This window comes from Vigna unguiculata, chromosome 11 (assembly GCF_037176805.1).
Source record: "Vigna unguiculata cultivar grain cowpea cultivar isolate G323 ecotype 2 chromosome 11, ASM3717680v1, whole genome shotgun sequence".
Lineage (NCBI taxonomy): Eukaryota > Viridiplantae > Streptophyta > Magnoliopsida > Fabales > Fabaceae > Vigna > Vigna unguiculata.
Genome location: NC_140802.1, coordinates 15,637,534 through 15,663,174, shown reverse-complemented (window position 1 = coordinate 15,663,174; position 25,641 = coordinate 15,637,534). Strand labels below are relative to the sequence as shown.

General features: G+C 34.9%; 1 protein-coding gene and 1 pseudogene across 1 annotated transcript; one reads left to right on the top strand and one right to left on the bottom strand.

Annotated features, from left to right (window-relative positions):
- Positions 1-2,308: 2,308 nt before the first annotated feature.
- On the top strand, positions 2,309-2,689 carry LOC146881571 (uncharacterized). Its single transcript, XM_085669241.1, has one exon. It carries the CDS (start codon positions 2,309-2,311, stop codon positions 2,687-2,689), a length of 381 nt encoding a protein of 126 aa, XP_085525367.1.
- A 4,687-nt stretch (positions 2,690-7,376) lies between these two features.
- On the bottom strand, positions 7,377-24,696 carry LOC146881570 (uncharacterized; annotated as a pseudogene).
- Between the last annotated feature and the right edge of the window lie 945 nt (positions 24,697-25,641).

Sequence of the window (25,641 nt, the reverse complement as noted above, 5' to 3'; positions counted from 1 at the left end):
TAGCCTTATATTAAGTTGTAGTATCAATTTAACTCTTCCACTCTACGGCACACACCTGCGTTGACACCTCTCCTTGTACTAACTTTTAAATTTCAATTCCTCTTACCAAACTTGTAGTGTTAGCCCCAAGAACTTATCCTTGAAAATCCCTCCACCAAACGTGTTGATTCTGAGTTTCGACTTCACTTCTTAGGCTCCAACAAACCAACTTATTTTTTCTTGCTCACCGAGATACCCTTATGCGTACTCGCATCTTTGATCAAGAAATTTTCTCAGAGGTCCTACCCAACCCTTGCAAAACAACAAATCAAGTTTGACCTTGATTCTATAGTCAGCCACTACAGATAACACATACAGATCACAAAACAAACGGAAACCTAACAAGAAAAGGTATAGGAGGCAACTCAACCTATCATTTTTCTCTCTTTTACCAAAACCTTTAGAATGAAGAAAGGAAACTATCTCAGATATAGTCATGAGTTCTTAATACTTCCAGTTCACAAGTTCACAAGTTCCTTTCTTAATACTACCAGTTCACAAGTTCTACCAAGACATTTTTTGTTCTTAATACTTTCAGTTCACAAGTTCCTTTCCCTGCACACCAACGCTTCTTGGAAAAAAACCTCTCTCCTTGCGCACCAACGCATCGAGAAAGACCAATAATACCTCTTACCTGCTCGCCAAAACCTAGTAAAAACATTACTTTTCTTAGGTCTTATCAGCAACTACCCTTGCCTGCTCACCAAAACCTAGCAAGAGTACCACTATTACATGCTCACCAAAACCCGGTAAGAGCGCTGCTGGTGGATGAGTATGAAGATAGATGTGGCCGATTATATTGCTTCTTGCTTGGTATGCTAGTGAAGGTGTGACCAACCATGATACCTCCACAGAAGCACCCTCAAGAAGGATCACTAGAAGCATGTCTAGAAGGGAGTCTTCTATTCCATCACCTTTATCTTTGTTTTCCATTACTTTAGTTTGAATTCCCTAAGTTGGTTTTAGTTGACTTATTTTGGTTGACTTGTTGACTTTGACCAAAGTTGACCTTTGACCAAGATTAGCTTAACTCAAACCAACATGCTAATCTTTGTTTGTCTTGTTTTTGTAGGTAATTAAAGAAAGTAGAACATGCTAGGTGGCGCATGGTGATTGAAGCATGTGGATGATGTGGGAGAGAGAGGAAAGCAAAAAGTATAAATTAAAAGCAAAAGTAGACATGTACCTTGTCTCCTTTTGCCTTTTTAGTTGATTCTTTTGAAGGTTACTTGGTCTCCTTCATTTTTATGGCCTAGAATCCTCATAGAAAAGCATCCACCAACCAATGCTTCTCATTTTGGCCATGTGGCATTCCTAGTCTAGGAATTAGGGTTTGCTAGTTGATCCCTTTCATGTTTATGTTTTTTCTAAAGGACCCATATGGACTTCTATTTAAAGAGGGCTCCTTGTCTTGTAAAAGGGTTTATCATTTGATATTATAAACCTTGTGTTTCAACCATCCAAATTTCGTGAGCTCTCCTTCCATGAAGTGAAACTCAACTTTGCCTTATCTTGCTTGCAAGTGTCGGAACCATTCACTCATCTCTAGGGTTTGGTTGGCTTAGATCACCCTCTATGAGTGGCGCGCTTCCTCCATTGCAACACCTTCTATGCTTTCCATTTTATTTGTTTCTTCTTTCGTTTTTGTTCTTTAAGTTTTGTTAAAACCGTGGGCTCTTGAACTTGAATCCAACTCTCTTCTTCCTTTTATGAGCTTGAGAAATGAACCTTTACATCTAGATAGCTTGCAATCTTAATGTCCAGTGGGAATTTTCGAAAAGCTTTCTTAAACAACTTCACCATATTCGTAAATCTAAAAGGAATCAAGATAATCCTTCTTAATATGCCAGAAGGCGAAGATTGAGCATCAGAGGCCAAGTGGCACGTTGGAGCCTCTGGATATTCCTCAGTGGAAATGGGACAACATTTCCATGGATTTGGTTACACATCTACCAAGGTCAGTGAGGGGACATAACTCGATCTGGGTAATAGTAGACACATTGATGAAGTATGCTCACTTCCCGCCAATTAATCAGAAGATGTATATGGACAAATTGGCAAAATTGTATGTCAGAGAGATTGTCAGACTATAGGGGTGCCAATGAGTATTGTATGCAACAGAGATCCTCGATTCACATCATGATTTTGGTAATCACTACAGGCAGCACTGGGCACATAACTGAGAATGAGCTCAACATATCATCCTTAAATAGATGGTCAGTCTGAGAGAACTATACAGTCTTTGGAGGACTTGTTGAGAACCTGTGTCATGGACCACTTGGGTACGTGGGGTGATATGTTGCCATTGATGGAGTTTACTTATAATAATAGTTATCCCTCCAGCATTGGAATGGCACCAAACGAGGCATTGTATGGTCAGAGATGTAAGACCACTTTGTGTTGGCAGCAAGATGGGGAGTCAGTTGTACTTGGGCCAGAATTTTTACAGTTGACAACTGAGAAGGTCAAGATAATTCAGGACCGGATGCGTGCAACTCAGAGTCGGCAGAAATCCTACGCAGATAAGAGGAGGAGGCCGCTTGAGTTTGAGGCAGGTGATCACGTGTTCCTCGGGGTTACTCTTATGACAAGTATTGGGAGAGCACTGAAGTTAAGGAAGTTGACTCCTCGATTCATCGGTCCGTATTAGATCACGAGGAGCATTGGACCTATAGCGTACGAGATTGCTTTGCCACCACACTTGGCAAACCTACCCAATGTCTTTCATGTGTCACAATTGAGCAAGTACATTGTGGATCCTACTCATGTGTTGGAGGAGGATGATGTCTAGGTGCGGGAAGACTTGACGATCGGAGTTGGGCTAGTAAGGATCTTGGATTCTCAAGTCAAACAACTCAGAGGGAAGGAGATCCGAACTGTGAAGGTTCTTTGGGATAAGGCAACCCAATAGATGACGTGAGAGATGGAGGATCTCATGAGGAAATCTTCTCCTCACCTATTCCCTGGTAAGTTCTCTTTTTTTAGGATGAAAACTCTTAAGGTGAGGGAATGTAAGATCCGTGGAATTTAATTAATTAATTAATTAATTAAATAATAAATGCGGGTAGTGGGAGCCTTTATGGCATTAAATTCTAACTTGTATGGCGTGGAAAAGTACTAGTTCAAGTGGTTGAGAGTACTTAATTATGTAATGAATCTATTTTGAAAAAGCAGTGGAATCAATCTATTTTCTTTACTATTATTTTTATCTCTTTTTATCTTTTCTATTTCTTTCTTGTTTATCTTAATCCTCCTATATTTTTATTATTTTATTTGACTAACTCTTTTGTATAGTTTTATAAGCACTAATTTGTTAAAAATCAATTCCATGTTCGTTGGGAGATGACTTAGGACTTAGGTTCAAGTCCTATTTATGCCAAATGTGTGTTATTTATTTGTTATTATTTTTAAATATATGTTGATCATGTGATGGGATAATATAATCATTTAATTATATTAGTTAGCATGAAACCTGAATTGGTTGAATTGGTTGTGCAATTACTTGACATTGGCATGGTTGTGGGTTCAAGCCTTGGAGAACCCAAATTAAACTTTATTTTGGTAAATTGAGTTTTGGCTTGAATATGAAAGGGTAAAGAAAACCTAGTTGAGTGGGCAGCCAAGGGAGGCTGGAAAAGCAGCCCATGAGAGAGTTAGTGGTTGATTTCGCTCTGCACAATTGAGAGAGTGAGTTTAAAGGGATTTGGTGTTGTGAGAGAGAGCCTAGGAGCTAATTGGAGGGAGAACTAAGAAGACTTTGGGTGAGCAAAGAAGAACCATGGAATTCTCAAACTTTTAGCAAAGAAACTAGGTTAGGGGAGTTGGAAATCGTATTATTATTTTATATTGTATACTTGCATGAACTGTATGATGAATGGATGCATATAAATTGTCGAAAGTGTATGAAATTCGCGTTTCTGGGGATTTTTCCAGAAACTGCGTGGCGATTGGCCGCCAGGCGACTCATCTTGTCTATGTTGAATTTGGGTTCTTAAAGAAGAATCGGCTGGCGGTAAACTCCTGACCGCCAGACGACACATGATTGTGACCCAATTCTGGATTTTCTTGTTGAACTGCCTGGCGGTGATGAATACCCGCCAGGCAATGCGATCCTTTTGATTCGATTCTTTATGTTTTGTGTGGTATGGGTTGATTCTGATCGGAGGGAAAGTTAACTGTAATTATTAAAGAATGGTTTTGATGTCAAATTGTGGTTATAATCACGTATTTGAGGTCGTAATCGATGGAATAATGGAGAGATGGTTAAGGTTGGAAAGTTTGGGGATTAATATTGTGAGACGAATTGGTGGTGTAATTTAGGGGAAAATTGTAGGGAATGAGTGTGGGTGGTGCATTGGTCTGCATGCGGGTGCATTTGCATAAGAATTGAAAGAAATTGGACAGGGAGAAGTAGGAATTAATCCATTATTTTGTGTCAGGGGGGATTATTATGTTGGGGGAAAATTGGGCAGGGAATCAGGGATGATGGTCAGTGAAGTATAAATTGTAGTTAAGTGTGACTAGGCAGACAATGCAGAGAATGTACTGAAACATGCTAAAACATGCTAGTAAAATGAGAAGTAAGAACTCATATAAATATATATACATAATAGATGGGATGAATCCATGTAAATTTGATAAGCTTTGGAAGAGATTAGTAACTTGAGGTAAATCTGACAGATTGGGATTGGGGGTGTATCTGTAGTGATTCAATTTCATGGTAACTGGTGCTTATATTAGATGTAGCAGGCATATGAGTGGGAATAAGTGATACCAATGATGACTAAGAACACGAATTGAATTGAGAAACTTTTGGTTTGGTAATTCTGGTGGTGGTAACATGTTGTAGGCATTATGGGTGTGCAAAAGGTATGGCAATTGAACTAGTGAAGTGAGAGGGTGAGGACGGAAGACATAGTCTAAAGCAGTTGAGTATTGAGCAAACTACTAATATAGCGCCTGGCAAAAAAATTCAAACTGTCAGGCGATAGCTTGGATTTAGAGAACAACTTGTACGCGTGGCGCCTGGCGGTACTGAGCATCCCGCTAGGCGATAGATGTAGGGCAGCGAGGAACGAGGCGTTTGGTGCCTGACAGTATGCCTCCCCCGCCAGGCGGTCTGGAAGCGGCAGTGCCTGGCGGTACGTTTCCCCTGTACTACGCCAAATTTGGCAATAGACAACGTTTTTTTCTTAATAGATAGCCCTTTTTAGGCGTTATCTATTGGAGCAGTATCTATTAATAGACAGCGCTTGTAAAAAAGCGCTGTCTAATGACACCTGATAGATAACGCTTGTCTAAATAAGCGTTATCTATATATTATTTAATAGATATAACTTTCTTTAGAAAATGTTGTCTATCAAAGCTCTCATATACAACACTTGATTGAATAAGCACTGTCTATCAAAGCTCTCATAGACAACACTTGACTGAATAAGCGCTGTCTATGAGAGTAGTTTTTCATCAATAGGTAGCGCTTTTTCAATTCATTAGTAGATAGCGCTTGTTCAAACAAACATTGTCTATTTTTCATTAATGGATAACACTTTCAATTCATCAATAGATAACATTTTTTAAAACAAGCGATGTGTATTGGTTTGATTATTTTTTATTATAATTTATTTAATTTTTTGTTCATTCTATTCTTCGACTCACATGCTTGTATAAAGACTTCGAACTTGAAATCAAGCAAAACTGAAATGAAAGGGCATTGAAATTCTTACATAGTTACACAAAAAACTTAATGATGTTTATATATTTTTAAAAAAGTATAATATTACATGAAAGAAATTAGCAAAAAAAACTAATATTTGTAGTACTCATCCATCATGGTCCATTTTTGCTAGACTGTGGGGCCAAAACACTTTAGACAAAACATTGTTCCTAACCTTCCCTATTTTGTTATATAAGGAATTATACAACTAACCTATAAACATTTACTAATGAGATAAAAACACCAATCTTCCCTAACTTCAATGATTTGATTGTCAGAATATTGTTGACATCTGCAACTAGGAAAATACTACAACAAAGAAAAATAAAATAAAATTAGTCAATCAAAATCCTACTACAAATGAATAATACATACAATTAAGATAACTTACATCTATTGGAATTATCCCTCCTTCACAATATGTGACAATTTCCTTCATATATCGACAAATGTAATACCCACAATCATGGTCGTTGGATTGTTTTGGACACTAGAAAGCATCAATACAATTGATATTAACCTTCAAATAAAATAACATCATTCGATCTTCAAATACACAATTGTAATCTACCTTAATTGGTGTCCATTTGATATTGCTTAACTTAGACTTTGAAACCATGACCCTCTTTGAGCTCGGTAGGTTTGTATAACCCTTGTTAATAATAAAAATGAAGCATACATAAGTAAAAAAATATATATATACAAAAAGTATACATATATATGTGTGAAGCACATTAAGAAGATTCTTACATGTCAAACAACTTCTTCAAATCTTGCCTCATATTAATGTCTTTCGCCAATGGGTCAAGATAATAAATTATCTCCATTTTAAGATTGATTCCGAGCAAGACCCAATGTTGGCTAAAATTGGAAATGAATCAGCAAAATTAGATTTTGTGCATCTAACTTTGAAAATAATACATTATTGATAAAGTTAGGAAAAAAAGTATTACCCTGTATTGATAGGAGCAAGAACAAACTTATTAATCACCCCATTGTCAAGAAATATACTCACTATTTTTTGCATTCTCTCTTTCATTGGTAGTTCATGTGTTGTTATTTGGGGTGGTAAAAAGAAGAACCTCTTATGATTTGGCTTAATGAAATTTTGATATAGGTACCTTACAAAAGAAAGATATAAGAATTAAAAGTTAGTAAAATCATAAAAGCTACTCACCAAATATTAAAGTCAACTATAAAAAAGTAGTATGTTGTACTCGATATATATAGAAATTGTAGTTGCACCAAGCCATGCATAGTCAATAATTTCTCCAATAATTTCTGCATTAATGATTTCTTTATGTTCATTAAAACAAAATATGTCTTTCTCTATTTCTATTGGGGAAAGTGACTCTGTAGGCTTTAATTTCATATATGAAGAGAGGTAGTTGCACCATTGAGGAAGATTGGGTTGAATCACTTTACGAGGAATATGTTGAACAATGATTTTTCCTTGACATTTTCTTTTAGGTGCGACAGATTCATTTGTATTATTAATCTTTTTCTTTTTAGATAGAGTGGAATCCTAAAACATCATCAATTAAACAAAATTAGGTGATAGATAAAATATTTTCATAAATAATTATGAATTAATAAGGTTTGACAAACATACTGCATCAATAACCTATAAAAGATTGATTGGCCATGCCACAAATTTACCTATTGCTTGTCCTATTGTCATTATGTCGTCATCAGCATTAGGTATAGGCAAGGATACATTTGGCTCCATAGCAATATCAACACTAACTTTAACACGACCATTAGGTAGAGATCTACCATGTAGTGTATCACCTTTAACATTATGCAATTTCCCATGGGCAACCAAGCAAAGTAATGGTGATGATACAAACAATTTACAACTTGAGACCCCCTACATTATAAAATATAATTATAAGATATAATGTTTAAAGTGACCAAATGTAGAGAGCTATTACAAATTTAACGTAAGCAAATTACGCTAATGTAGAAAAGTTAGTTACCTCGGGAAAACTATTTGATGAAATTGTGCAACTCCCTTGGCCACTATTGACACCAATATCAGGTTCTTCTATGTTATTAGATATGTCCTTCTTTCGAAGTGAATTAATCTCATTCTACATCCATGCCATTCTTTCAGCCATGTCTTTCATTTGAGTAGTCAATGCATGATGGTCTTGTTGTGTATAACGCTTTTTGGGCGGGAAATAATCTTTGTGTCTGACTCCAAATCCTGTTGCCCTAACACGACCTAGATACTCTGGGACACATAAAGCTTGAGCAAGGATGTCTGAGCGAGCATTACTTCATCTCTTCTGATTGTATAGTTTGTGACAATATTACCTACAATAACCAATAATCAAACATATCACACTTATTCTCATATCACACACAGACAAATATAATATGAAAAGATATTACTTACACATTTGTTCCAAACTTGCTGAATATCTTCATTTTCAATTTCCCCAGCCTTATTCACACGAGCATGCTTCCATAATTCTTGACGGGGAATATTACTAACATTTGACCCCAATTCCTTTATTTAAGTTTTGGGAAATATAATCAACCTAGTTACAAATCATATTAGCAAGTTATGTATTGTTTATTTATTGATATATTAACTTACCATTTCTTGTTCTTGGCGTGCATACCCGTTACGTGAACCTCTATAAGGGTACTTAGAGTGTGATGCTCTTTCCTTATTTTTTAAGATCTTTTCCTATATAGAAAGATTGTAAATGTAATCTTATCTACATGAATCAAAGGATAAATACATTGCATTTGAATATTATAGATTACCTCGAAACTTGTATCCATACGTTTTACAACAAAGTCTTTCCAAACATCCTCACTAATCATTGATGCATACTTCTCAGGAGGCTCAGTAGGAGGATTCTCTATGTAATTTCCATTCTCATCCTTTAGATAAGTGTTGGCCAAGTTAGTTCTAAAAGTCCTAAGCAACTTATCTGCCTCCTTTAATACATAATTCTTACGACATGTATCAATATTAAAAGTTAACTTTAAAAGAAAAAAATTAGCATAAAGAAGTTTGGGCAACTATAACATATACTTTAAAATAAGTAAGGATAATATATTTTACTTGTATATCATTCCAAATAATGTCCTTATAGGAACTCAAAGCCAAGTCTTTCCAATTATCACATGTTATAGGAACATTAGAACGGACAATGAATCCAAGATAACTAATGAAGTTTGTGCCACCAGGTTCAATTGGTTGACCTCTTGCATTCCATGAAACCTAATATCATGAATAAACACATATTATTTTTCTGGAAAGTAAAATATATTAAAGGATCAAATAGATACATTACATCTAATTTCCTTCACTTTTAGCTCGAATAATTTTCTTCATCATCACAACACCTTTCTTCCATTTTGCTTCCTCAAAAGGAAGATTATCATCTTCACTATGAGATGTCATTTACCTATAACAAAACACGTGTAAACCAACCTTTTCTTCTTTGTAGTCAACTTTAAATGATTAGGTTTCTTATTGATACAAAATGATGGATTTATCCAAATCCCTTCCTTATGGTCATCTCTCCTATACAAGATATCATATGTTATTGGATCATCATCATATGATATGTCATATAAAGGATCATCCTCAATATTTGTATTTTCGTCCTCTATATCTTCATTGTGATGCTTATTTATTTTATTGGATAATAAAACAATTGACCAATTGACATCAACAGGATCAGTGACATAAAATATTTGTTGCGCTTGTGATGCTAAAATAAATGGCTCATCCTTGTACCCTACTTTACTAAAATTCACAAGCATAAACCCTGCCTCATCTTGTCAAACTCCATTATTGTTATCACCCCACTTGCAACCAAATATGGGAATTTGAAATGTTTTGTAATCCAACTCCCATATGTGTTCAATTACCCCAAAATACGACATATTTGCGTATATAGGAGTTCTATCCTTTGCACTTGAGATATGTATAGATTCAGCCACCAAAGTCACACCACTATTTTGCATAGTGCTTTGATTATCTTGATCTTTGGTACAAAATGTGTACCCATTAATCATATAAGCACTGTAAGAGAAGGCTTGAAAAGTTGGACCATTTTGCTAACCATCTCAATCTGTCAGAAATATTAGAGGAGTTCACATTTAACTCTACATAAATGTGGCTTTTTAGCCATTGTATAAAAATTGCATTGTGTTCTCTACTTATCCAACTGTTAGTCCTAGTTGGATTTAATCTTTTTAGCATGGCTTTGTGTCTCTCAATATATGGTTCAACTTCTTCGTCATTGTGTAGAATATATAGTTGAGCTTGTTCCCAATCTTTCCTCAATGTGGTCACTATGGTCTTTCTAGTAATCCCCTCTCCTGAGGTTCTTGCTAAGTGTCGAGACTTTGGAAGTCTTATTGATTCAACATTAGAGAGGTAATCAGTACAGAACTCAATAGCTTCTTCAAGTATATATCGTTCCACTATACATCCTTCTGGTCGACTTCGATTTTTCACATAACCCTTCAATATCTTCATATAACGCTCCATTGGTTACATCCATCTCATATATGCTGGCCCACAATATTGTGTCTCTTTAACTAAATGAATGGTAAGATGAACCATTATGTCAAAGAAAGAAGGTGGGAAAAACATTTCAAGCTCACACTAAGTTACAATAATTTCTCTTTCTAGTGCTTGCAATTTTCCAATGTCAATCACTTTGCTACAAATGGCTCTAAAGAAATAACATAGTTTAGTTATGGTCCATCTTACCTTTTTAGGTAAAATGAAACGTATGCCTATTGGTAGCAAAAGCTCCATGAGAATATGACAGTCATGAGACTTCAACCTTTTTAGTTTTAGATCTTTCATAAATACTAGGTTTCTGATGTTTGATGAGTATCCCTCTGGAACTTTAACTCCTTGCAAAAACTTACAAAACACAAATTTCTCCTTTCTAGATAGAGTATAAGTTGCTGGTGGTAGATATTGACGTTTACCTTTCTTTATTGTTGTTAATTCTGTTCTAATTCCCATATCAAGTAGGTCCAACCTTGCATTGATGCCATCCTTAGACTTTCCAGGAACATTCAACAATGTACCTATCACATTATCAAATACATTTTTCTCAATATGCATAACATCAAGGAAATGTCTAACATACAAGGATTTCCAATATGGCAACTCAAAAAAGATTGACTTTTTCTTCCACCCAGATGTGACTAGATCTGCTGCAAAAGTTTTACCAAATTTGTTGTTTATATTCTTTACTTTATGAAACACTTTATCACCAAACAACAATTCTGGAGGTCTACGTTCTTCTATTCTTCCATGAAACGCTTTTCTCCACCCTCGATAACGATGTTTTGAAGGTAAGAATATGCGATGACCAAGAAAAACATTTTTCTTACCATGTTCCAATCGCACCCAATCTGTATTATCTTCACATATAGGGCATGCAAACTTCCCTTTGATACTATATCTAGATAGATTACCATATGTTGGAAAATCATTAATTGTGCCAAACAACATTGCTCTTAGCTGGAAACTTTCTTCCATATAGTCATCATACACCACTACACCTTCGTTCCACATATCCTTCAAGTCTTCAATCAAAGGTGCCAAGTATATGTCTATGTCATTCCCTGGTTGTTTTGGTCCTGGAATTAACATGGACAACATCATGAACTTCCTTTTCATGCATAGCCATGGAGGTAGGTTATATATAATCATAACCATAGGCCACGTGCTATGCGAGTTGCTTTGCATACCATGCAGATTTATTCCATCAATAGACAAAGCAAGACGTAGGTTTCTTGGTTCTTTTCCAAAATTAGGGTAATCATGGTCAACTTTTGCCCATTGAGGAGAATCTGCAAGGTGTCGAAGCTTTCCATCACATATCCTTTCATCTGCATGCCATCTTAAGTTCTTTGCATCTTGTGCATTATGATACATGCACCTAAATCTTGGTATTATAGGAAAATACCATACCACTTTCATCGATGCTGAATTTTTCTTGTAACGTAATGCTCTACATTTAGGACATTTATCCAATGGTGCATATTCATTTTGAAAAAGAATGCAATCATTTGGACAAGCATGAATCTTCTCGTAGCTCATACCAATAGAGCTTAACATTTTTTTAGCCTCATGCATTCGACAAGGAAGTACATTATCTTGTGGTAGCATATCTTTCAAAGGTGATAGTAATTCAGTAAAGCTCTTATCAGACCATCCATTTCCTGCTTTCAAATTGAATAATTTTAACACCGTTGATAGTCTTGTGAAACTAGTACAACCATTATACAATGGTGTCTTTGCATCCATTGTCAACCTGTCAAACATTTGAGGACAATCTCGCATATCCTCTTCAATAATGTTTGCAATCTCCTCAACTTGGTCTAAGTCATATGTTGTGTTAGTCTCTTGTGGTGCATAACTTGTGCTATCATGCCCATTATGGGCTATATCATTTTTTTGATTTTCACCATGTTTGGTCCAACATGAATAACTTATCAATTCCGTTGCATACTAAATGCGCTTCTAAGTCATCTGCGTTCACTACCCTTGAATGACAACACTTCAAGCAAGGACAAATAATTCTACTAGGGTTTTTTGCATGCTCAACTACAAATCTACGAAACTCTTTCACCCCATCTTCATATTCTTTTGATAAAAAACTAGCAAACATCCATTTCCGATCCATATTTTCTTGAGCTATCATGTTAGTTACTATAATATTAGCTATATAGAAGTCAAGATACAATATAATAATAATAAAACTCTTATTCCTAATCTAATAATTTTAATTTCTAAAACATAAAGCTAAGGAAAATTCACATGCATACATATATTCTTCAAACTAACACCATTTCCAATAAGAAACTATAAAATAATATTCATGTTACCTCAACTTTGAAGACACTGTGATTTGTGTGTAATAAAAGTCAACAACTGCAAAATTTAAAGAAGAATAAAAATACAATTAGTAAAAATGAAAGGATTAGTTAAACAATAGCATATAATGTTTCATCCACCAATATAAAATTTGTTTAAAAAATACCAATAAATAACTACTATACATCATAGTAATTCTAGTAATTTATTTACTTCAATAGAAGCTTAAGATAAATAATGCAATTGTTATGCAATGTCCTACTTTGATATATTTTTAAATTAAGTTTTATTATTTTTTATTCCTATTGGTTTATACTTAAACCATGTTTTTATCGTGAGTCAACTTATTGGTTCAATTTATATAAACTTTTATATAAAGCTTTTATAACATAATATGCTACCAAACCTGTGAGATGAATATCTACTGACATAATATTCCAAAATGAAATATGAAAATAGAACAATGCGAAAAAAATTCATATATACCAAACCAAATAAAGTGATGCACCTAATGATATCAAATACCGAATAAAAAAATAAAATAAAAGAGAAGAAGAAAAAGAGTGATAAGGATGAAATTTGTATGTAAAAAAAAAGTGAGCCTTCTACACTACCTACATAGTATATATATACAAAAGCAAATCACAATTTAGCGCTATAAAAAAATCAGATAGCTGTTAACTTTTCTAAAACATAAAAAAAAAAAGGAATGAGTAAAGAATACAACTAAAATATTAATACAATAAATTTAAATAATTTTTTAAAATAAATTATACCAAAAATCCATTAGTTATATGAATCCAAGAATACTATAATATTACTCAAAAAGAGATATATAACTATAAATATTGGAGTTTGCAAACCATGCATTTCCTCCTTTAGAAGCCTGTGGGGATAGAGAAACTCTAGAAATAGAACCAAACACGTACTATCACTAAGAGTTTTTACGATCATGCGAATGCTCAAATATATATGAAATTAGTACAAACAGAATAAAACATGTACTATCACTAAAATTGAAGCCACCCAACACCAAAAGAAGGAAACATCACAACAATCCACACTAAAACCATCTTCACTCCTAGAACAAAAAAAAAATAAAATTAAATGATCGTTTATATTCAAACCACACACCAAGACAAGAAACAAGGAACAATAATGGTGCACTCCCTCGAAGAATACAAATGTAGCATGGTCATCTTTGGTATATTGGTTGAAACTGTAAAACTACGTGTGAACACCTACATGATAGATATTTTGTTAAAAACATAAAATATGTTATACTTCTTCATCAGGAGAGGCTCATTTCACTCCAACGGACACCACACAAACCAGAAGGTCATTATTGATATAAGCTAATTCTAACATAGGGCATAAGTATTAAAAAGTCATTGTTGATATAAGCTAATTCTAGAAATGATCGGAAAAGAGATTGTTAAAAAATGTAATGGGTTACCTTTAGCTGCACAGTCACTTGGAGGAATGTTGAGAAGAAAACACGTTGTTAGGGATTGGAATAACGTACTTGAAAGTGACATTTGGGAACTTCCTGAAAGTTAGTGTAAAATTATTCCAGCACTCATGATTAGTTATCATTATCTCCCCCCACATTTAAAACGGTGTTTTGTTTATTGCTCACTGTACCCCAAAGATTATGAATTCGATAAAGATGAACTGATCCAGTTATGGATGGCTGAAGATCTTGTAAAAGCACCAAAGAGAAGAAAGACTTTAGAAGAAGTTGGTCATGAGTATTTTTATGATTTGGTTTCAAGATATTTTTTTCAATGTGCAAGTCGATGGACTAAGGATGATTCTTTCGTAATGCATGACCTCATGCGTGATCTAGCAACATTCATTGGTGGGGAATTCTATTTCAGAACATTATTCTAGTGTTGGATGCAAAAACTACTTTCATTTTCAAAAGCTTAAAGTGTTGAAGCTTCCACCCTTCAAGTAACCATCTCTGGTTGCAACAATCCTATTTACACTATTCATCTTCTAAAAAAAACTATTTTGTTCCTTAAAGTATCATAAATAAATGTTGAAGTCTCTCAAATCATTGTGTTGAAGCTTCTACCCTTCGCACAACCATTTCTGTTTACAGTACCAACCCCCAATGCAAATAACAACCCACTTGGCTCCACACCTTCATATCACATTCAAGAGTGGAATCCATGTGAGTCCAATGAGACATTCAAGAGTAAAAACATTTCAATTTTAAACCTATTTGTGTTGTATATTTTAATCTTAGATTATCTCAATATTTCCATATTTCAAGATTTCTTTTATTTAATTAGAACCGAGATCTATATTATTGCCAAATTTGGCGTAGTGTCTCTTTCCTTACCAATGACCAGCCACACCTTTTTTTTAACTTAGGGGTCCAATTCTTTCACCAGAAAGCAACCCATTCTCATTCACCTTTGGAACCTTAAACATAAATAAAATAAAATCATTAGCATAGTTTCTATTTTTGCACTGCTTCCCCAAATTGAAGTGAAAAGCAGCAGGATCAACAATTCAAAGGAAACCTAGAAAGAATAGTACCACTTATTTGTTCTCTTTAGGGGTTCTCACTCAATACAAAATCTATAAAATAGAACTGCTACAATATTAAAATCTGCACACTGGATATTAAAACAAAATTTGCATTCATATCTATAAAACTAAATTCAATATTAAAAACTACATATTATCTGCACATTGGATAAGAAGATTACTACGATAAAGCAAGCATCATCCAAAATGGTGAGGATAGAGTAGAAAGTAGAACACATGAAATTAGTAAATAATATATAAAGCAACTAAGAATCAAACAAATTCCATAAATGTGAAATTATGCACTCTACAACATAATTAGAAAGGAAAGGGTATAGAATAGAAGAATAAAATAGTTGGCTAAAGTAAAAGTGAAAAACAGTATGCTCCTCATCCTGTCTCTACATTAGCAATCAATAATCTCATGCCATACACAGAGGATGATGCTATTATATCCTATCAGATTAGAAATAACAGTATCAATTCATTGGAGTATGCAAATTCACACCTATCTTTCACGAACCAAACCTACAGTGGGTTCTTTATCACAATCGTCAACTCACACAATGTGGTCTGACAGACTTTTAGTCAAAGCAAGACTGGAAAGACGATACCGCACTATATTAAAGGAGTAAGAGAACTACAAATTAAAATTAAGTAAATTTCTTAGCAACCCATGCCAATGATCAGCCATCTAGTGAAACAACTCACCACACTACTAACAATAAAATCATAAAGCACATGCCTGATACAATTATACAGAGTCCAATAACTCCATTCAAGTGCCCAAAAATGCGAAATTAAAAACAACAGAGGTACCATTAAACTCCATTCAATATTAATTTTTATCAGAAATCAATTCCCTCGTGACTTCCATTTAATTTCTTCTCTATCGCTCACTCACGCACAACCACAACTCCACCGTACATTTAAAAACATCGACCGACTTCTTTCTTTAATATTTACATCTCCGGTCAAGGTATAAGAAGAACAACAGATCATTTACATGGAGGGTTTATAGAATCGATGATTAGTGCATATATATTCACATTGATGGCAAAGATAGATAAAAACAATACAAAGAATGAACAAAGATACAAAGAATCGAGGAGAAAGGGAGAGAATTTGGTACTCAATGAAGGACCGTGCAATGGTTGTTAGTTTTTCATTGTTGGCCGTTGTCGGGTGATAGGAGAACTGGTTCGTTGCTGGAAAAGTTGATGGAGAAGAAGAACGAATTTCCCAAACCCTTAATCGATAGTGCCCACTCTAAATATCAATGTTCTTGTGCTTGGAGGATGCGAATGTTGTTGCTCTGGTTGGAGACGCACCTGCTTCTATTGTGGCTGCAGATGCTTCTACTGTGGTGGGAGACGAGTTCTGTTTTCGCGTGAGGGTTAGATGAAAAGAAAACACAAATGCGAAAGATTGGATGGCGTGAGAGAATTTTTTTATGATACATAGATGACGCTCTTCTGCATAAACGCTTTCCATTGATTAAAAAACGCTATCTATTTCATCTACTTAAAATGATTTATTTATTTTTAAATATATAAATGAAACCGTATCATTAATAGATGCTACAATAAATAGCGCTTTTTTTGCTTAAAAGCTATATATTAATGTAACATAAATAGCGCTTAACTTTGTAAACGCTTTCTATCAATTTATATTAAAATATTATTATTTTTAAAAGTATAAAACAAACATAGATAGCATTTTTTCTAATAAAGCGTTGTCTATGTATAACGATTTTTATAGCATTTGTTTAATAAAACGCTGTCTTTTAGCATGTGTTTTGATACATAGTGTTTAATTAAATAAGCGTTATCTAAATAGCGCTATTCCTAATTTTGGCGTAGTGCTGCCAGGCAATTATGTTGCTGCAACTTTGGGTTGCTGGTTTTACAGGCGTGATCTAAGAGGCATTTGGTGATGCTTCAAAGGTGGGTTTGTTGGTGTTCCTTGAGTTGAGCTCGGGATAGGGATTAAGCACGTGGCATTCCTCGAGTTGAGCTTGAAATGGCATCCCTCGAGTTGAGCTCGGGATGGCGGATGAACACGAGTAACCCTTGAGTTGAGCTCGGGTTAGCGAATGCTGCCAATATGAGTGTACTGGTTGTGGCCAGTACCAATGGGTCCAAATATATTGCCTTCCTCAGTAGTTGACTGACGAGTTTGGTAGTCTTGGGACGTTGCGAACTATGTTCGTATTTGGGAACTCCACTCGGCGTTACGATGTGTGATCCGTAGCAATGGTTTCCCGCAAGTGCTCTATCGGTTGTGGCCGATAGGTATGGCAGCAAGTCACCTTGGGGTAATCACTAGAAGATGTAGAACACGATTCACATGGTAGTGTTATATATATATATATGTATATATATATATATATATGTATATATATATATATATATATATATGTATATATATATATATATATGTATATATATATATTTATATATATATATGAGTGTCTTATATATGTGAATATATAATTATATGTTTAATTTGATAAGGTCACCCTATCTGCTTGTGTTTGGCGATGATCGTGTGCACAGTACACGTGAGCAGATGATGTTGATGCAGGTGGTCCTGGTGAGGCTTAGTTATAGAGCGGGGATGGCTTGGGAATTTTATGTTTTTATTATTCTATGGTTTTGAAATAATTTGTAAACACTTACGAGATGCTTTTATATTATTTCCAGATGTTATAATTTATGGATTTTGGTTTATTATTGGAAGTAATAAAAGTTTTAAATTTTCCGTGCTTTTGAAAAATGAGGTTTTTATTAAATGCAACGTAATTATTTTATTTCTCTATTTTATTATTTAAATCCGTAATATCCGGTCAGAATGTTACATCCCTAGGCATGATAATCTTGGTCACCACCATGGCTAGTAACCTTTCTTGCACACGAAGCCTTCCCACATGGAAATTTCGAGTTTACTCACCTTGATTGCGCACACATTGGTTGTAATATTGGACATTTTTGAATTCATCCACTACAGTAGTTTCATCCTTGTGAACTTGCACACCCATTTGCCTTAGGCCAGCCATATCCTTCCATATTTGCCTAGTGATCTCCATCTCAACACCTTTGACACTTGATTTGAGGATACCATTGCTGAACTTGGGGTTGGTATAGAAGACCTTCACCAAATCCGGATAGACCTTGCTCGAAAGTTCAAGGAATGTCTTCAATTTTTGAGCTTTGAGATGTTGCTCAAGGGTGCCAAAATTCTCTATCCTCAGCCATGACAAGCGTATCACCTTAGGAAGAATGATTTGCTTCCTAGTGATCTCAATCAAGAAGGTTTGGATCCTATCTTCATGTACTTCAAACCATGCTTCAAGCCTTCCATGATTCAAGGCAATTTGAGGGGATGAAGTAGGTCGAGTGGAGTTTTCTTCATCTGAGGGGGTTGTTCTTTGTCTTCTAGGCATGGTAAATTTTGGTTTGGCTCTTATTAGCATATATGAATGCCAATACATGATGCTTATGCATGTATTCATAGAATCAATGTGTTGATTTTTAAAATCAGTCAATGTATTTGCACAAATATTCTAGTTTCAATGTAGTACAGAGCATTCAGTGATGTGTTTCCCATGAGTTTTATGTGCTATCCACTCAAAAAAAGTTCACACCAAATGCATGTGTAAGACCCGTGAAATTTAATTAATTAAATAAATAATTAATTCTGACATGTATGACATGGAAAAGTACTAGTTCAAGTGATTGAGAGTACTTGATTGTGTGACAGGACTTGGGTTTGAGTCTTATGTATGTCATTTATGTAATTTATAATTAGTTTTAATAACTATGCTTGATCAGGTTGATTGGTAATATAATTATAGAATTATAAGAATTATCATGAAACGTGAATTGGTTGAATGGTTGCTCATTGAATTGAACATTGGCATGGTTATGGGTTCGAACTTTGGTGGAACCAAATTAAATTATCTTTTTGCCAAAATTTCCTTTGGCATGAAGGTGAAAGGGCAAGGAAGCCCTAGCAGCCAAGGGGGCTGGAAAACCATCATACAAGGGCCATTGAATGACAATTAAACCTAATGTGGCTTAGTAATTAACCAAGTAATAAGGGCATTGTGAGAGGGGAGAAATGGTTCCTGAAGCTACCAAAACGTGAGTGTTGTAGAGAGTGTGTTTGAGTGCGTGCAAGGAGAGAAAAGTGAGAGTGAGAAGGTGTCTTGAAGGAGGAACCAAGATCTAAGGTCTATTAGGATCAAGGACGCAAAACTTTGCACACTTTTGGAGCAAGGAATCCAGGTTAGGGGAGCTATAACTCGTTAGTCTTGCATTTTAAATTTAATTGCTTTATGAATGGCATGTATATATATGAATAATGGTTGTCGCAATTGAAATTCTAGGTTTCTGGAAATTTTCCAGAAACCGCTAGCGGGCATTCAAAGTCGTCAGGCGACTCATACTAATTTTAGGCATTTCTTGGGTTCTTGCAAGGAACCGCTTGGTGGTGAGCTAGGAGCTGCCAGGCGAGGTGTTACTTATCACTCAGTTTTGGGTTTCTCTGATGAAGGGCCTGGCGGTAGTGACTGACCCGCCAGGCGACACGAGCATCGTTGCTCGATTTCGATGAAATTGGGGTTCTAGGTTGAGTTGATTGAGGAAAACAACCTCCTTAAACGTTAATCGATCAGTGGATGTTCGTGCAAGTGGAATTACATGGGATTGGAGATGAAAGTTGTTAAACCTGCTATGAACTTTTTGTTAGAGTTGAAATCCTTGGGGTTGAATGTTACGAGAATAATTAGGGTTTGAACTAATTTAGAAAATTGATAATGGATGCGCTGAGGATACGAACCACTATAATTAGAAGCTGGATTGCATGAGAATAGATGGAAATCTGCATGCCAGGGGAAACTGGGAAAAACTGAGGTTCGCAGGCGCAAGGGAAGAGCTGCTGGATTCTTGGAACTACAGGAACCACCTAGCGGCACCCAATTGGCCGCCAGGCGCCATACCAGAGATGCGTGGTGTTCTGATTCACGAAAAATTTTGTTTTTCGTATTTTCGCGGAACAGGAACCGCCCGAAGCTGGGTTTGTATTGCCAGGAGCCAAGCTCCTGATTCTTGGCACTAGGTGCCACCGTTTTTTCTAGTTCGCGCAGTTTTCATAAAGCTGCATTTCCCGATTCGTTAACCGTCCGATTTAGGTGAAATTTTAATAGTTGGTCCATAACATGGAGTTCTTCACTTTGAAGGGTGGAGATTTGATTTGGAGGTCAGTAGCTAGAGATGTACGTTACCATATATTGCTGATTTTGGAGTCTTTAAAATACATGAATAAGCTTTTGATAATTTCAAGTAACTTCTAATGAACATGATTAGGTTATATGGTAACTCTATATCAATTTGAATGTTCCTTTAGATTAGTCACATGTGGAGAATTGGTTATTGGTGAATCCATGTGTGTCAATATTAATTTGCATTGATGCATAGGTTCATGTGCTTAAATTGTTAGAGTGTTACTGCTTATATTTGTTTGAGCATGCGTTATTCATAAGTTAGAATTGAATGCTAGCATGGATTTAAAGGGGGAATATATATATATATATATATATATATATATATATATATATATATATATATATATATATATATAAAATGTGAATGGATTGATTTTACTTTGTTCTGGGTGCTTATAAACCAGTATTGCGCAAGTACTGGTGTAGCACCAAACGGTTGTGTATAACCATCAGGCGATAGCTACAAACCCATTAGAGAATTGAAGCGTGTAGCGCTTGGCGATAAGGGTTGTCCTGCCAGGCGGTCTGGAATCCTTTTGCACTTGGCGACTCGTGTGGAGCGCCAAGCGATTTTTCAAGAAACAAACATTGTGTTTTGCTTGCTTTGGATGTGCGTGGTCTACGAGGCTTTGGGCGATATCTTAAGGGTCAGATGCTGGAGTATTCCTGGAGTTGTGGCTTCGGATGGAGGGTAATACGAGCATTCTTTTAGTTGTGGCTCGGAATAGCAAGTGTTCCCGCATGTGTTCTACAAGTGGTGGCTTGTAGGTTAGACCGCAACGATAGCTTGAGATTATCAACCAAAGACGTGGAACATGGATTACATGGTGGTAATCATGGATGATGAGACCAACGAATGGAGTTCCTTTAATGTGTGTGTTTTGTTATATAAATTGTTGCATATGTTTATATTCCTTTAGTTCACTCTATCTGCGTGTGTTTGGCGATGATCGTGTACGTGGTACACGAAAGCAAATGACGTTGCAGGTGGTTCTGGTGGAGCGTAGATCCAGAGCGTGTGCTATTTGGAAAAATTTGTGGCAGCGTTTCATCATTTTTATGAGTTTTAAGGATTTAATCATTAGAATTATAGAACTTGGCTTTGTAATGAGACTGATTTTGATAATGTATTGTGTTTATAAAAATTGGATTTGAGTTGGTTTTATCAGTGTAATAAAGTTTTAAATTCCCACGGTTTTGGGAAAATGATTTATAATAAATGAAGTATTATTATTACATTTTTATTTTATTATTTAAAATCCTTCATATCCAGACGGGGTCTTACAACATGCACATTGGAAATCATGCAATTAAAGCACTTTATGGCCAATGCAATCTGAAAAGTTGATTTTAACTGATGTAATAATTGTTATATGCTGCTACTACAGTCAAAATAATGTCATATGATGGATACTTTGACTGGGTCAATCAATTAAAATCAATTCAAGCAAATCCATATCAGCATAAGTGAAATCAACATATAAAAATACAAAGTTAGTTGACTATAATTGTACCAGATCATAAATTTTTGGTGCAGTGGCAGTTTCAAGTGAAATCTATGTGTTGATTTTGCAATTTTAGGTGACTAGAAATTTTAGATCACACGAAATTCACACTAAACAATTTAAGTGAAATATATGTGTTGTTTTGTGAGGATTAACAGATTGAAAGAGTTCCTAAACACAACTTATGTAGATTTTGATGGTTTAAATTAAATATATGTGTTATTTTGCAAATTTAGCTTACTGAAATATTAGCAGTTCACAAATTATGCATAATTTAACACTTTAAATGCATCATGCACATGATCTAATAAAGTTAACAAGCCAATCAACATACATTCTTTATGTCAAGGACACCTAATTCAGTTCTAAGCTTGTTAAATCTATCACGTGCAAGTGGTTTAGTGAATAAATCCTCCAATTGATTTTCGGTTTTCATAAATTTGATTTCAATTTCATCTTTTTGAATATGATCCCTTATGAAATGATGCTTGATTTCAATGTGTTCAGTTTTAGAATGTTGAATTGGATTCTTAGTTAGGTTGATTGCACGTGTATTGTCACAATAAAGAGGTACCTTCTCTAACTTTATATCATAATCCAAAAGTTGATGCTTCAACCATATGATTTGAGCACATGCATGTTTGTAAGTTTTGAAATGGTTGAAATGCCAAGAAAGGGTAAGGGGTTTAATTGGTTAGTTAAAAAACAATTTTGTAACTCTTAAAAGCTTAAAACTAACTTTAATTAAATCAACCCAACCAACAAGTAAGGATGCAAACACTTCTGGATTGGACGCTTTTAACCGATCAAAAATAGAGTTAGTCGATTGATTTTATTAAGCAAATGTAGTACTGATATAATCAATCAATTGAATCCCAAAAATAGTCGACTAAAATACTGGAAAAATGGAAAAATGTAGATTTGTGATTTAAAGCAAGATCAATGTAAAAGATCAGTCAAGACAGGTTCGAGTGAGTTATACAAACATGATCAATGTTGCAAACAACACTAAATCACTCAAGAATGTCAAAAAGATGGTTTAGATCATAATGCTTTAAACTTTACATTATAATGCAAGAGAGAAGGGTTAGAGAAAAGAGCAATGCACAAGATTTTTATACTGGTTCACTCAAACCTGAGCTACATCCAGTTTGTCAAGGCAACCTGAGCCTGACTTTATACTATTTCAAAAGATTTACAAAGTTTACACCCTTACACTTTCAAAATATGCAAAAACACACACAAAAGACTCTTGAATCACACAAGAATCAAACTAGCACAACAATACAACTCTTGCAGACCTGGAAAACCACCAAGCACAATCATAAAGCTTGAGAAAGATCAAACCTCAGTTGTAGTACAACTCTACCTACCACAACCACCTTCTTCAAGCTTCAAACATCAAGCAAAATCCTCAAAGAATTTATTCAAGATCAATCTTCACCAGCTACAATTTGTATGATCACGAAAGAGACCATAATTTCCAAAATTCACGCTAAAAAATGGTCTTGCTACCATTCTTTCGAAAAATACAACTCTTATTGTCAAACTATTACGAAATTCAACAGGTTGATTTCACTTAACTTAGGTGAAATCAGTTGATCAAAAAATAAATCAACTGATTAAATAAATCACAGTTAAGACTATTGCAACTAACCTTTTAATATGTTAAAAATCCATTCAATAGATTAAAATACACCATTTAACATGTTGAAAAATATATCAACAGATTAAAAGACACAACAAAGAGAGAGAATTCCATAGTTTCCAAAATGATTTCACGGTCAAAAATGGTCTTGCTACCTCTCTTCGAAAAATACAACTCTTATAGTCAAACTGTTACGAAATTCAATAGGTTGATTTTCAAATCAATAGGTTGATTTCACTTAACATACGTGAAATTAGTTGATTAAAAAATAAATCAACTGGTTGAATAAATCACAGTTAAGACTACTACAGCTAACCTTTTAATCTACTAAAAATTCATTCAACAGATTAAAATACACCATTTAACCTATTGAAAAATATATCAACAGATTAAAAGACAACAAAGAACCTATACATCTAATTAATGCTAAATGGTCTACAATATGAATTACAATCTTTAAGCTTGTTTTCCCCGTGATTGATCCAAATAGAGGGCATGCATACAAGGCTTGATCAACACGAGCATCATCAAATCTCCATATCTTCATCAATGTAAGCATAGTTCCAAGGCAATGGCTTCAAGTACCTTCATCAAAGCTTCATCAAATCTACAAGTAACACACCATCCAAGCTATGTATATCAACAATGTCCAGCTGCTATGTACTCAACCTTAGCAGTAGAGAGTGCTACACATGCTTGCTTGCTATTCCATGAGATTAGGTTTGATCCAAGTAGATGGAATGTGTCACTTGTGTTTTTTCTATCCAATTTGCACCCTACATAGACAAAATCTGAAAAACCACTAATAACAATGTTAGACTCATTTGGATACCATAATCCAACATTTGTTGTCTATTTCGAATGCTTGAGAATCCTCTTTTCAGCTTTGAAGATTGATTCCATCGGATTGGATTGAAACCTTGCACACAAGAGAACACCAAATTGGATATCTGGCCTACTAGCGTTTAGATATAGCAAAGAACCAATCAACCCTCTATATTTGGTTGAATCAACTTGTTGTTCAACCTCATCTGCATCCATAAGGCAATTTGTAGCAAATGGAGTGGCAACCTCTTTGCAATCCTCCATTTTGTACTTTTTTAGTAGGTCAAAATAGTATTTTAACTGGCTTAAAAATGTCCCATGCTCGAGTTGCTTCACTTTGCAGCCCTAGGAAGTAGGTTAGCTCACCCATCATAGAAATCTCAAATTCTCCCTACATAGTTGCAACAAATTCTTCACACATGGAGTTATTATTTGATCCAAAGATTATATCATCTACATATACTTGAACTTGCATGCTTTCTAATGAAAAGTGTTTCATCAACCGCAGCTCTAGCATATCCTTTAAATAAAATAAAATTGCTTAACCTCTCATACCACTATGGTGGTGCTTGTTTTAAACCATATAAAGTCTTTTTCAATTTGAAAACATGATTAGGATAAATGTGATCTTCAAAGCCAGGGGGTTGTGATACATACATCTCTTCATTTAAGAAACCATTCAAGAATGCACTTTTCACATCCATTTGAGAGAGTTTGAAATTATACATGGAAGCATATGTTAACAATAACCTTACATATTCTAGCCTAGCTACAAGTGTATATGTTTCATCAAAACCAATACCTTCCTCTTGATTATAACCTTTAGCAACTAGCCTAGCCTTATTCCTTACAATGTTACCATTTTCATCCATTTTATTCCTAAACACCCATTTAGTGCCAATCACATTTATTTTATTAGTTTTAGGAACAAGAGACGACACATTGTAAAATCCCAGTAGGATATTACTTAAAATAAATAATTAAACAAGGCATAAATAAATACCACATTTATTAAATAATCTATTTCCCAAAAACACGGGAAATTTTTTAAAACTTTAAAACATTAATAGTCTAAATCCATAAAAATTGTAATTAAATTACATGGAAATTAAATATAAACAGTTATAAAAATTCCCTCGTACTCTGAGTCCACTCTCCGCCACTAAGCGTCTCCTGACTCACCTGAAACATCATTTGCTCCCGGATAAT

What these genes read in the sequence shown, in the direction of transcription:
- LOC146881571 (XM_085669241.1), top strand. Translation starts at nt 2,309, where the DNA reads ATGGACCACTTGGGTACGTGGGGTGATATGTTGCCATTGATGGAGTTT.